The sequence below is a fragment of the Protopterus annectens genome, chromosome 3.part1, assembly GCF_019279795.1.
Source record: "Protopterus annectens isolate FY-2018-M chromosome 3.part1, PAN1.0, whole genome shotgun sequence".
Taxonomy (NCBI): Eukaryota; Metazoa; Chordata; order Ceratodontiformes; family Protopteridae; genus Protopterus; species Protopterus annectens.
The window spans coordinates 442,625,190-442,639,262 of NC_056732.1; the positions used below are offsets into that span (position 1 = coordinate 442,625,190).

The 14,073-nt window shown below is 42.0% G+C and overlaps 1 protein-coding gene across 1 annotated transcript in view; it reads left to right on the top strand.

The window, feature by feature from the left end:
• KMT2C (lysine methyltransferase 2C) overlaps positions 1–14,073 on the top strand; it is a gene marked incomplete in the record, with an annotated part of 4,117,755 nt that overhangs the window by 2,245,615 nt on the left and 1,858,067 nt on the right. The window contains 1 exon segment of the mRNA XM_044066891.1: positions 13,938–14,045. Coding sequence (XP_043922826.1) covers positions 13,938–14,045 — 108 coding nt within the window.

Consider the following 14,073-nt stretch of genomic DNA (forward strand, 5'->3'; position numbering starts at 1 on the left):
TTGGCCACAGGAATATCCATGGCCCACCTAATCTCTGATGAAAATATTCACCATTGAATAGAAATACATTATTATTCAATAAACTAATTAACATGAGACCTATAGTCTCTGTTTTTCCTTGCTGATAAGTTGCTATCTATATATAAGTAGGCTCTTAATGTCTGAATACCATAGTCATTAGGTATAACGATAAATAATAATTTAATATCCAATGTAACCAAAATTAAATCATATGTTACAATATTCTGGGACCGGCAGTGTAAAGAATATAGGAAATCATTATTGTCTTTTACAAAGCTTTTACAGTAACTTAAAAAAAGGCTTATAACTGACTTTTCAAATATTTTGGTACATCTGCTGTCATTGAACTAATGAATACTGTTGGTCTCATAGGAGGTTGTATCATATTTTATGTAATTTTGGTAAACCATACAGTAATGGAACAATAGGATTAGATATGTACATATAATTATAAATATCAAAAGTAATAGCATTGTCGATCAATAAGACATATAAAAAACTTTAACTTTATAAATAATATTCTCTACATATAATTTATTGATCTTATTAAAAGTATCACAGTCCAAAAAGCTTAATTCATAATGTATTGTGGACAATCCATTAAAACAGTCACGCCATCCTTATCAGCTTGTTTTATAATAATATCTTGCATAACACAAAGTTTAATCAAAGCCTGTCTTTCCTGCAGTTTTAAGTTAAAGTATTTTTCACATTGCTGTTTAAAATGCAAATCATAGATCTGTTGTTCACACATATAAAATGCATTAATAACAGACATATGTACATGCTAGGTCTTTTTAAAGAGTTACTAATGGCAGAGGTATTTTCATCTATTTTGAATAAAATATTTAAATTTAAATTGCATACAAACAGTCTTAGTTCAATGAGAGAGGTGCTCAAGTTCCCATCTGTTGATAGAACAAACTTTAATCCTTTATCACTGGATAGTTCTGTATCAGTAAATTCATGAGTGGATAGGTTAATGACAGTATTTCTACCCTTTACCTGTTTATTACAGATATGCTGCTTGTGAGTGGACCAATGTAGATGCAGTCTCCCCTTCCCTGACTTCTTCCTGGTGTATATACTTCCTTCTGCACCCATTCTTGAATTTGTGTACGCAACTATAGCATGATGCGAGATGAAGCTAAAAAGTTAAGTTTCATCCCTAGACCCTAACAAGTCTTCATTATTTTTACCAGTAAGTGCAGCTGTAGGTCACTGAACAGTGATATCCATATCCACATTGGTCACAGGTTCAGAGTTATCAAGATCTCTCATAGCTTCACTACATCTTACTACGCTATCAGCAGCTTGTGTAACCCTATTAGTTTGAATAGACGCATTTGTTGATGGTGCACGTTGCTTATTTTTTGACCAATGAAAGATGCTGGACTTTCTAAAATCATTAACATATTGCTGCAGTTTTCATTCTTTATTAGCAATCCGTTTCTGTTCAGACACCCATAATTTCTCAAACAAGATGTTAAACTCATGAGAAATATTATGGAAGTTGACCAATGTCACCAATTTATTTTCTAATCAATCAATTTCTGCTGACAGCTCATTTTCAGTTTTGAAAAAAATATGTAAGTCTCATGTAGTCACAACTCAGTCTCAGATTTAATTCCTGCCATTTTTTCAATAGTTCAGGATATTCATTGTCCTCTAGGTATGATACCCATCTCTAAGTATCCTGAAAATGTAAACACTGCCATTGTGTCCATTTAAAAAGTTGCACTTTATAATGTTCTTCATGTTTCACTGTTGCAGTCATCACATTTGGGTTATCCCTGCCAGGGTAGCCCTCGGCCAGCCCGAATACCAGAGACTTAGTATTTCTGTGTCAGTTTCTGTCACTTGAGGACTGACGTCAGGTCGTAAGTAGTATAAAGTAAGGCAGCCGATGCCATTACATCAGTCTTTCTTGCCGTGGAGCCCAAAGCAGAAGCAGTTCGCATGAGTGTTGGTTGGCCGCTACCTGAGTTTTCTTCTCCGAATTGAAGTTGAAGTCTTCTAAAGCTAAGTACCCCGTTGGGGATCCTTTTTTCTTGTACTAACCGATGTCAGAAAAAGTTAATAATTGTCTCGCCTGTGGAAAGCAAATATCACACCGAGACTTCCACTCTTACTGCAACACTTGTTTAGGCCTACACCATGACTTTCCTCATTGTCACTTCTGTGTTTTCTTCATCGCCAGATCTATCCATCGTCGGGCCCTTATTGTAGCCAGATATTTTCGTCTACAGTCTTCAAATTCCGATATGGCTTCGGTAAGCCATCCGACACCAAATCTTATGAAAAAAATGGAAAGATAAAGACAGAGACAGACCACACAGGTCCAAATCTACTGACGATGCTTCTGTTAAGCTAATCGTCAGTCCTCCGGTCCTCAGTGAGGTGCTTTCGCAGCCCCAGATGCCCGCTTCAGTTGATTTGCAGGCCACTACCGAGACCCTTTCAGAGTCTGGTATGCCTCAAAACTCTTCTTCGACTAAGGATCCTGCGGTGGTCTCTACCTTGGATGCATCCGGAGCCGCTGAGCAGGCAGTGGTTTCCGAGGAAGTCCTTCGCACTACCGAATCCCAACATCTTCTTTCGCGACCACCGTTCTTTCAAAAACAACCGAGTTTCTTAGGCCCAGGGTTCGAACCACACACAAGAAACTGACGACCCACTCTCAGGCGTCTGCTACCTTGCTTCACTATCAAATGCTTAAAATGGCAGAAGACCTTATCATGCTGATCAGGTGAAGCCAAGCCACCCCCTCAAAAAGGAAAAGAGATCTGTCCCCTGTAGATTTGTCTGAACAAGAGTCAGATGAATCTGGCTATGAAGGCATGCAACCTCTCTCCACTTATGAGGATTCTGATGCAGAGGACTCCATTCCTTTAGCCTCTCCCCCAGAGGATTTTTCCTTTGGGGAAACCCTGCATACTTTAAGGGAGCATTTCCAGTGGGAGTGTCAGGACTACCCCCAGTCTAAAAAGAGACTCAGGGAATTCCTAGATCTTCCGCAACACAGACCGTTGGCCATCCTCCCAGTCCTGGATGTTGTGGATTTTGTTTTCCTTGAATCCAGCTCCACTTCTGATGCCCTACCTCCTGCTCCCAGAAAACCAGACCGGTACTATAGAGTCCCTGACTCTCACAAATATCTTTTTAAAAATCCAGCAGCTAACCCTGAGGTCATTTCTCAAGGGCCAAAAGGGATTAAAGCAACCTCTGCTACGAATCCCATCCCCTCAGACAGGGATTCCCAAGTATTGGACAGACGGGGTAAAAAAGTGTACACCTCAGCTACTGTTTCTATCAGGGTACTAAATTGTCAGTTCCGTATGCTGAAATTTCAGCAACATACCTTGGAAATCCGTAAACAAAAAATGTCTTCCTTTCCTGGTTAGGCAGTATCTAAAGATTTACAAGACTTCATGCATTCTGCAAGTCAAGTAACTAAACACACTTTGCACTGTGGTTTTGACACCATAGAAGCTTCTTGCAGGGCAGCCGTTACTGGATCTGTCATTAGAAGACATGCATGACTTAAGGAACAACCCCTGCCAGACCATGTCAAATCTAAATTGTTGGATGCCCCCTTACACAAAGATAACTTATTTGGCATTAAGGCAGAAGAGGTCTTAAAAAAATGGAAGAAAAAGCAAAATCAATGCAAACAGTTAAGGATTTCTTACAGGTCCAGCCCCCTAGGTTCAGCAGGCATTGTCCATCCAAGCATTGGTCCTTTCCTGCTCTGAGTAAACCGGCCCAGCCTAGGCCCTATGGAAACAACCCCCCCCCCCCAACAGACAGCAGCCCCAGGGAATGCAGAGATCTAAGCAGTGGACTACCTACACTTCAAAACCAGGGAATTCTAAGCCACCCCCTTATGGTAAGTACTCACAATGACTCACCTCCTCCACCCCCCTCTCCACCTTCACGTACCCCTAGGAGGAAAACTCTCCTTTCACTCAAGCACCTAGGCCACCATTACCAAGGACCAATGGGTTCTGAACATTGTGTCTCAGGGATACAAATTTTCCTTCCACACCCTTCCAACCCCAAAAGGGTTCCCAGAAGATCTACTACCAAATCATTGGGCAAAGGCTCAAATGCAAACCCATTCCCTGCTCTCTATGAGGGCAGTAGAGCATGTTCCTGCAGACCAGATAAGCCAAGGGTTCTACTCCAGACTTTTTCTAGTGCCCAGAAAAGAGGGCACCTGGCGCCCCATCCTCGATCTATCCATTCTAAACACCTTCCTGGTGATCCCAAAATTTAAAATGCTCACCATCCAGCAGCTACTACCCATGCTCTCCAAGGACGATTGGCTAGCCACCCTAGATCTAAAAGAGGCCTACCTCCACATTCCTATCAGGTAATCATGCAGGAAATATCTCCACTTCAGGGCAGGATCTCAACACTTTCAGTTCTCTGTGCTTCCCTTTGGTTTATCTACTGCACCCATAGTTTTCACAAAATATCTGACTCCGGCCATTGCCTGCCATTTGCAGACAAAGAAATATTCGAATTTACACAGGAACCAGTACTATTAACACAAAAAGAGGCAGCACAGTGTCAAGCAGGATCCGATTTATTCAAACTCAACTTGTTCACAGGTCAGATCCAACTGCTGCATTTCCTTATAAAATGACAATGCTTTCTGCACTTGGATTTCAGAAAAATACTGTACGATTTCCTGTAATGCTGCCACGCTTCAGTGGTAAAGGGCTTAGTCTTTGGCAATTCAGATCTTTATGCTCCCTCAGGTACTTAAATACAGTCCATTGAGTTGCGTCTGACAGTCAGGCAGAACAGTCACTCAGTGAGACCTTGAAACATCTGACAGTTCCCCTCACTTTGTTTATCATATTTCCTTTATAACCACTTTAGCAAGGAACCAGCAGGCAATCAGACACACATTCTTTCATTCTGCAGGTGTGCAAATTTACCCATACTTAGACGACTGGCTTATTCAGGCAGACAGCCAGGAAAAGCTGCTCAAGCACCTGGCCTTTGTAAAGACCCTACTAACCTCCCTAGGGTACATAATCAATAAAACGAAATCCAAACAGGTGCCCACCCAAAGGATAATCTTCCTGGGAGTAAGTCGGGACACAGCATCCCAGATGGCATACCTTACACCAGAGAAACAAAATTTCCTGACAGCCTACTTCTCTCAACTAGCCACCAGGCCCCAGCTATCTGCAAGGAAGATCCTGCAAGCTCTGGGGTTCATGGCATCTTGCATACTACTCATTCCATATGCCAGGCTGCATATGAGGAAACTTCAGTGGTACCTAAAGAGACTTTGGTGTCGACATTCTCAAGACCTGGAAACTCTTCTACCTATAATCCCTTGCCTCAGAAAGGAATTTCTTTGGTGGGCAACAGCATGCTCCCACCACAAGCAACTGCCCTTCTCCCCACCCCCGCTGCCCAGACCCTCACCACAGATATATCACTACACTTGGGCTGCACACCTGGATGGCAGGTTCATACAGAGCCAATGGAGCCCACAGCAAACCCCTTTGCACATCATTCAGGAAGAGATGATGGCTGTGCAGCATACCTTGATAGCTTTCAAACCCTTTCTGTCTCCAGGGGTTCTCCTGATCAAAAAAGACAACACCACTGTGATGTGGTACATCAACAAGCAGGGAGGGACTCACTCCTACCCTCTGTGCAGGCTGGCCATGACCCTTTGCCTCACAGCCTCTTCCATGCAACTACACCTATTAGCACAATTCCTACCAGGCTCTCTCGACTCTCTGGCAGACTAGTTAAGCAGAAACCTTCTGGACCCGCACGAGTAGCAACTCAACAGAAGTACCTTCACCCTAATAACTCAGAAATGGGGAACCCCGAAGGTCGACCTGTCTTTCCCCTGGGTCAGTCTATCGGTCTATGCCTTTCCTCCCCTACCTCTCATCCCCAGGGTACTGCTCAAAATAAGAAGGAAAAACCAAGGATCATTGTTATAGCTCCAGACTGGGCCTGACAACACTGGTACCCCTTGTTGCGCAGCCTGTCCCCGCTGCCTCCATGGCATCTTCCTCAGATTCCAAACCTACTGACCAAGAGGGAAGGGGAATTCATGCATCCCCAATTGCAGACACTCAATTTGGCATCTTGGCTTATTCCCTAACCCCGAACCAATCTGCCATCCTCAGTAAACAGGTTTTGGATGTTATCCGTGAGGCCAGACGCCCTGGCACCAGAAAGTCTTATGCAGATAAATGGAAAAGGTTCTTCTCCTGGATCCAGGCTAAGGGAGCCAATATGGCACAGCACTCCATCCCTCTCATCCTGGATTATTTAGCCGACCTACTACACAGTGGTCTCTCTTTCTCCTCTATAAAAATTCATGCCTCTGCTACTTCTACTCATTTTCCCACTGAGCAGCCCCTTTTTTCACACCCTTTGATCAAACAGTTCCTCAGATGGGCTAGCAACTTGAGGACCCCAGAAGGGCACCAGCTTGGAACCTTAACTTTGTCTTGGAAAAGCTCACCCTGCTTCCTTTTGAACCAGCTTCTTCTGCAGAGCTAAAAATATCTCTCCTGGAAGACAGCATTCCTTCTGGCCATCACTTAAGCCGGAAGAGTCTCTGAGTTGCAAGCACTCATGGCTGTGGAGCCCTTCATCATCTTCCATGCAGACAGGGTATCCCTCAGAACTAACCCATCCTTCATGCCCAAGGTGGTGTCCAGTGTGGCTCTCAACCAATCCATTCATTTGCCCACCTTCTTTCCTAATCCCCAGAACAAGGGGGAAAAGGATTCTTTACTCTCTAGATGTGCACAGACAGCTCAGATTCTATCTGGAGAAGACTAAATCCTTCAGAAAGTCTGATCAATTGCTGGTTAGCTTTGCTACAGGGGCAGAAGGCAAAGCCATCTCCAAGCAAACCATTTCCAAATGGATAAGACACTGCATCCGTTTCTGCTACAAACAGCATGGAAAGCCTCCCCCCAAGGCAGTCAGGACCCACTCCACCAGAGCAGCCTCCACGTTTGCAGCTTTCCTCAGAGGAGTCCCCACCAGGGACATTCCGGGGCTGCCACCTGGACATCTGTTCACACTTTTACCAAGCATTACCACCTGCCTCTCTTCTCCAAATCCAGGGCAGGGTTTACCTCTGCAGTCTTGCAGGGCATCCTAGCCAGCCCCTAGTTTCCTTGACTGCCTCCACCCATTTCCTCAGTTTTGGAAATCTACCCAAATGTGATGACTGCAACAGTGAGACACGAAGAGCATAGTACAGTAGTGTACACTTACCATAAATGTAGATGTTCTAGTGTATTCACTGTTGCAGTCCTACTTTCCCTCCATCCCCCTTTATTCTCTTTCTCATTTTATTACCTTTCTTCCTTGTTGTTCTCCTGTTCTTACAAGGGACATATTGGTATTTATTTTCCACTGGTGAGGTTCTTCCACCAGAACCTGACCTCCTATTTTGGGGGCTCCTGACAGGTTAGGGAAGAAAAACTGAAGTAATGGCGTCGGCTGCCTTACTTTATACTACTGATGACCTGATATCAGTCCTCAAGTGACAGCAACCTACGCAGAAATACTAAGTCTCTGGTATTCAGGCTGGCCGAGGGCTACCCTGGTGGGGATAACCCAAATGTGATGACTGCAACAGTGAATACACTCGAAAATCTACATTTATGGCAAGTGTACGCAACTGTACTTTCTAAAACAGGTTCAGTCTGTAAAAGCTCATTGTCAGCAATCATTATACTTATTTTACCTGGCGAGGCTCCAGATAAAATATGATTGGAATCCAATATGTGACAGCTCAGGAGCACATGTTTAACAGACTACTTTGCTGCCAAGGACTGTCTGCACCTATCCACTCTAGATTTTTGAGTACTAGCTAAACATTTTGTCCACCCCACCCCACCCCCCCATAGTGCCTTTTTTAGGCAGTGACAAACTGACAAACCTACCAATAAAATCAACTCAAATGAACCTGAAGGTGTTACCACTCTGTCAGATGTATAAATAACAACAAAAAAAACTGTACTCATTTCAAGTCCTTCTCACACTTGAATCTAGACATCTGTGTGGTTACTGAGTCATGGTTTAAAGCAGCAGAGAGTACCTGATCCGGTGCAAGATTTTAATGCCATTCACACATTTACACCAGTAGCTGCACAGACAAGGGCTAAAGGTGGAAGTGTCTTGATATGCATCAGTAACAAGCATGCTTGTAGTGTGGTCACACAGGATGATGCGCTGGAGTTCTTACACTTGCAGATCACCATAGATAAAATCCATTACCATATCCTAGCCAAATGTAGGTCACCCTCCATGTCGCAAGAAGCCCACAATGCATACTTAGAGAGAGAGACTTACCATCCAACCTAGCAACCTAATCATGTGAGACTTTACTTACCCTTTATAGATTGGGAATCCGTATACGGCCTCAAATCTACAAGCAGAGCGATTCCTGGACTTTATAGGTGCAACCATCCTTGTCCAAAAAGTGAGTACATTCACTGGAAGTTCCAGTATACTGGATCTTGTGCTTATAAATATGGGAGAGTGCTGCACCCCCCTATGTGTCATCCTCTCTGGTAAAGTCCAACTGTAATGCTGTCTCCTTTGAAATAAAAATCAGTTCTGTAACCCTTGTAAAACCAGTAACAGTAAAGGACTTTTCCAAGGCTACCTTTAATTATGTGATGGTTTGACAAAATTCATTGGCCCTCCAAACCCCTAGAACACAACAGCCTATGCTGACTTCCTCTCAGAAGCACTGTTCAGCCATGTCAGTGGCTGCATAGAGGTTTCTGCACTTAACCAGAAGTATGCCCAGAACTAACCCCAGAAACAAACTGCCTTGGTGGCATTCCAAATTAAACAGGATATACAACACAAGGAAAAAATGATGGCAAAATTAGGAACAATAATTCCCATAAAGATAAAAACTCTCATCAAAGTAAATAGGCAACTAAGAGGGCTAATTAGGTCTAACAGAGCCAACTCTGAGTTTAAGAGAGCCTGCCAGGTGAAAGATAACCATAAGGTCTTCTTCAACTGTGTCAGAAACATCCAAGGGCAGCACACAGCAGTGTGCTGAACTGCTGGTTAATGCTGCCACATTCACTGAACTTTGCAGTATAGAGAACCTTTTAGTGGACAATTTCATTTCCAGATTTATCCCACTCTCACTCCCAACCACCCCCCAGTAAATACCCTCAAACATAACTCCTTCAGCTATAACAAGGTAGTATGTACTAGCTGCCCTGCTAAAGCCAAGAATGCAGCCTCAATGGGCACCGATACTATCCCGGGATGCCAGCTGAACAGTTTTAAAATATGACTTGCCAGGACCCCTGAAGTCACTGTTTAGCTATAGTTGGCTTTGTGCCCCAAGGATAGAGGAACAGCGACTATCATCCGCTTCATTAGGGAAGGACCTTCAACAGATGCTGGAAACTACAGACCCATTAGTTTGACCAGTCGTATTTGCAAAGCCATGGAAATTATCAACAAGGAGATCACCATACAGTGGATCCATCCCAGTTTGGCTTTGTCAAAGGAAGAGCATGCTTTACTGAAACTGGTGGACTTCTTTGAGGTCACTAAGGCAGTGGATGAGGGGAAAGCAGTGCATACTGCCTACCTAGATCTGGTTAAAAAAATTGATATAATATGCGACTTGGGCATTCTCAGCAAACTGACGGAACTAGACATAAACCCCTTTGTAATATGCTGGATAGCTAGCTGGCTTATGGATAGGACTAAAGAGGTTAGGATCAGTGAAGCCACCTCTACAAAGAGGACACTCAATAGAAGAGTCCATCATGGCTGTGTGCTGAGCCTGCTCCTCTTTGGCATCTGCTTCTTGGAGGTCAAAGCCAATGTCAAAGGCCTGTGGCTGACCAAGTTCTCAGATGAATGCAAACTGGGAGCAGTCACTGAATCCCTCAAGATGAAAACACCCTTCAGGAAGATCTAACACAGACAAACTATTGGTGCCAAAGCTATGGCTTAAAACTCAGTACCATGGCTAGGTTGGTAGTTGGCCTACTAACAATTAATGAACCTAAGAGATGCATTATAGTACCTTTTGGGAGATCAGCCACCCCGGTTAACTACATCATCAGTAAAATACCCCTAAAAGTTGATTCATTAGTAAGGGATCTGGGAACTCATGTATATAGTAACCTAGCTTTCGACCAATGTGCCCAGGGTAGTAAGAACAGCCTTCTATATTACTCAACTTATAAGTAAGGGCATGGCATCTAGGTCCAGAGTGGTCATTGTACCGCTGTACACTGCCCTTCTCAGACCCATCATAGAGTATAATGCCCCCTTCACTATGTACCTGACCAGATGCATGCAGCAACTGGAATGTCCACACAAGTTTGTTCCAAAAAGAATGCAGGGAGTTGCCAGCTAAGGATATATGGGAAGAGACTAAACAAAAGATAATGCAAAAACTGAGGAAATGGAAGCTTTGTTATATGGCTATAGACAGTAAGATACAGGCAGTTAAAATGTTTTTAGTCCCTTTAGTCTTGTGCACAAGTCAGGCATATTTTTATCAACAAGAGAAGTTGTGGATAGCAATTAATTAAGAGCTGAATGACTTTATCTGGGAGGGGAAGACTGCAAGAATCAAGTGGGATAAGCGGATTCTTCCAGTAGAACAGGGTGGATTGGGATTACTCAGTTGGAAGGAGTATTTCAGAGCTACACAGTTTAGACTCCTATACATAGTACGAGCAGAAAACTGTTATTCAAAGTGGAAAAGAATGATGAAATGTGAGGGAAGCTCAAGAAACAAGGAGAGACTGGGATTTTGGATGCAGACTTTTAAGAAGTATAACAATAATTATGCAGAATATATCCATAAAGTAGCACAAAGTAATCTAAGAACTAAACCAACATGGGAGTGGAGAAAGGAGATTCTGCTGATAGAGATGACTGCAATTAGGGATACAGACAATAGGCAAGAGAGGGACAGAATTTATTAGAGAAAACTGGCAAAGGAACCAAGGTATTGGGAGCAATAACTAGAGCGGGAAGATGCCAAAAATTTATTTGTACTGCAAGTTAGAAGTTGCCTTCCCTATCAGAGATTGATATCAGAGTATAGACAAGGAGAAAGAAATGGGGGCGGGGGGTCCTAAACAAAAGACATCACTGGTAGAGTTTTTAATAGAATCTATAACAAAAGCTGACATTAAAAAAGGAATAATTAGTAGAGCATATAAAATATTGGATTATAACTATAAGAATCAATCAGAGGAGGTTAGAAAGGATTGGGAAGAGAGACTGGATAAGCAATTCACAAAGAAACAATGGGAAGATATATGTATGTCTCCCAAATGTGCAGCAAAATGTAGAAGATTTAGAATGTTTGCCTGGAAATATTTACATAGTTATTTTTATACCCCAAGTAGACTCCAGAGAATTTTTCCTCCGGCAGACTATAAGTGTTGGAGGTGTGAAGGGGAAGAAAGAGGTAATTGGGAACATATTTTCTAGGAGTGTGATGAGTTGGCAGACTTTAAGGATTCCCTGTGGGGATACACTTTCAGAGATGCTGGGTGGGAAGATTGGTCTGATGAGCGAGATGATTTTTCTGAGCTGTGATACAGAATCGGAATTGCCTAGACATGGTAAGGCCTTGCTGTGTCTAATAATGATAGCTACCAAAAAAGCAGTTACTAGAAAATGGAAATCGTAATATAAACCAACTATACTGGAAGTAGTGAATATAGTAACAGAGGTTAAACAGATGGAATTGAGATCTTTAGAAAAGTGTAGGAACAAACTACATGGGGAAAAAATGGGAATTGTGGGAAAAATACATACAAAGAAGGAATGAAGTCAAAAAGGCGACAGGACTTAAATGATGTATGTAATGTTTGAGAAAGAATGGGTAGATTATAAGTGATGTATAATGTTTGCAATTGGAAGTGTCAGTATGGTTTGTGATGTAAAATTCTTGCAACTAGGTTTGTGTTGGTGTGGTTTGTTTTCATTTATATAAATGTATGATTGCCTATGTAGTAAGTGATGGTTTAATAAAGATTTTTCTTGTTTAAAAAAAAGAAGGAATTGAATAATTTATGCAATATTGCCCAGTTTATATGATGTATAGCAATATATGTGAAGTATGATGTTATGTTAATATAGTTTTATTACTTTTATATGAATGTAAATTTGCCTATGTCACGTGATAATTTAATAAAGGTGTTTGGAAAGAAAAAAAAAGAATACAGGGAGTAAACACAATGCTCTATGCTGATCGTCTCAAAGCCCTGTGTCTACTCGGTGTCATACTAACTTCTGAGAGGTGATCTTTGCCTGGCATACAAGACACCCCTGGACCCTGTTTGGATTAACCTTTTGCACATAGTAAAATAAACAGGATCAGGACTAGATCAAAAGACCTATATTTTGCTTGCAACGCAAATAGGATATGCTGGGGATTCAGATGTGTATCTTGGATAATCCCCAATGTCTGGAACAGGCTGTTCCCATGCATGTGAAGCAGAGTCCCTCTCTAACCCTATTACAACATAATCTAGATCAGTGGATGGAAAATTGGACAATCACCCCCAGGTCTGCCCCCCCCCCCCCCATCTCTGATGGAGGGAGACAGTCAGTAAATCATGTCCAAACTAACAGTCTCCCTCTTTGTAATCTAGAATAACTTCCAAAGTAATATAACCCTGTCCCAATATAAACTGTCAAAATACAACAGCTAAAGGAACACATTTGAGTTGCACTAGGCTAGGCTTATGAAGGCTTAAGTGACTGTTAACCTAGTATACACCTATGATCTTTTCTGTGTGCTGTCTCATGTCTTGCTTTCATGTGATAGTCTTGGTTTCTTAGGTTCTTTTGGTTTCTATGTTACTGCATCAGATATGGAGAAGGATGCTACCACAGTGCATTATGGGATAAGGCAAAGAGTGACGGATCCTGGGAAAGTTTAGAACGATGAGTTGTTTCATTGAATACAAGTATAGTTGGAGATTACTGAGGATAGACCCATTCTTCCAGTTTCATCATTATGTAAGTACATAGCTTTCATTTTTCACAATACTATTTGTTATATGAGAAGTCAGAACTACCCTCCCACTGTAGGTGAGCAGTCCTTCCACCCAACACCAGCTATTGGGCATTCCTGCAGATAGGGAAAGCCTGTACTTGTATATTACTCAGTTACAATATTATTGTCACATCATCCTCATTTCTCAACTTATATGAAGAGGCTCACGAGTGATTAGGGAATGAAGTGGCAAGTTGTGTGATTAGGTGTGAGGTGAGGAGGCTTTATGCAGTGGTAACTTATTACCCTCCACCATCCCACTGTGTCTGGACAGCCTCTCTATCATACATTTGCAGATGGATTGCCATGTTAATGAGGCAAGTATGTGAGTTATTGTAGATTTTTATAAGTTTGCTACTTGTTTAGTAAGTTGTAGATGTGGTTGAACTAAGTGGTGTAGGGATTCAAATGTGCTCTTCTAGTGCAGCTTGTGATTTTATGATGTGTACTGACAGAAAGCATATGATTTGCTCTCTGTTAACATTAGAACAAAAGAAAAGTCAGGAATATGCCACACTGGGACTATCTGAATGGGAAGTCCAACAGTTGCCTACCTGTAAAGGTGACCTCATGTATCGCCTCATAAACTGCATATATACCTGCTCATTTAAATTGTTTTCTAGAATAAACAGTCAGGATCTTTCCATTTTATCAGGGTTTTGTCTTTGTTATTTCTTTGATTGAAATGCTGACTTAAAAGTAGTTATCTGAAAGGTTGTTACGTTGCTGTAATACCTTTGTTTTGTTTTTTTTGTTTGTTTTTTTTGCCAAAGTATAGTTCATTAGAGTGCTGCTACTAAATAATATGTAATTAAATGCATCACATGTTATTTAGGAATTGGAGGATTTATGGTTCGTCAGAGAAGCCGCACTGGACAAGGTAAAACTAAGCGACTGCTGTCATGGAAGGACTCATCTGGCTCTGTGCCTGAACAAATAACAGGTAAGGATGGGTACAGAATTGTATTTTT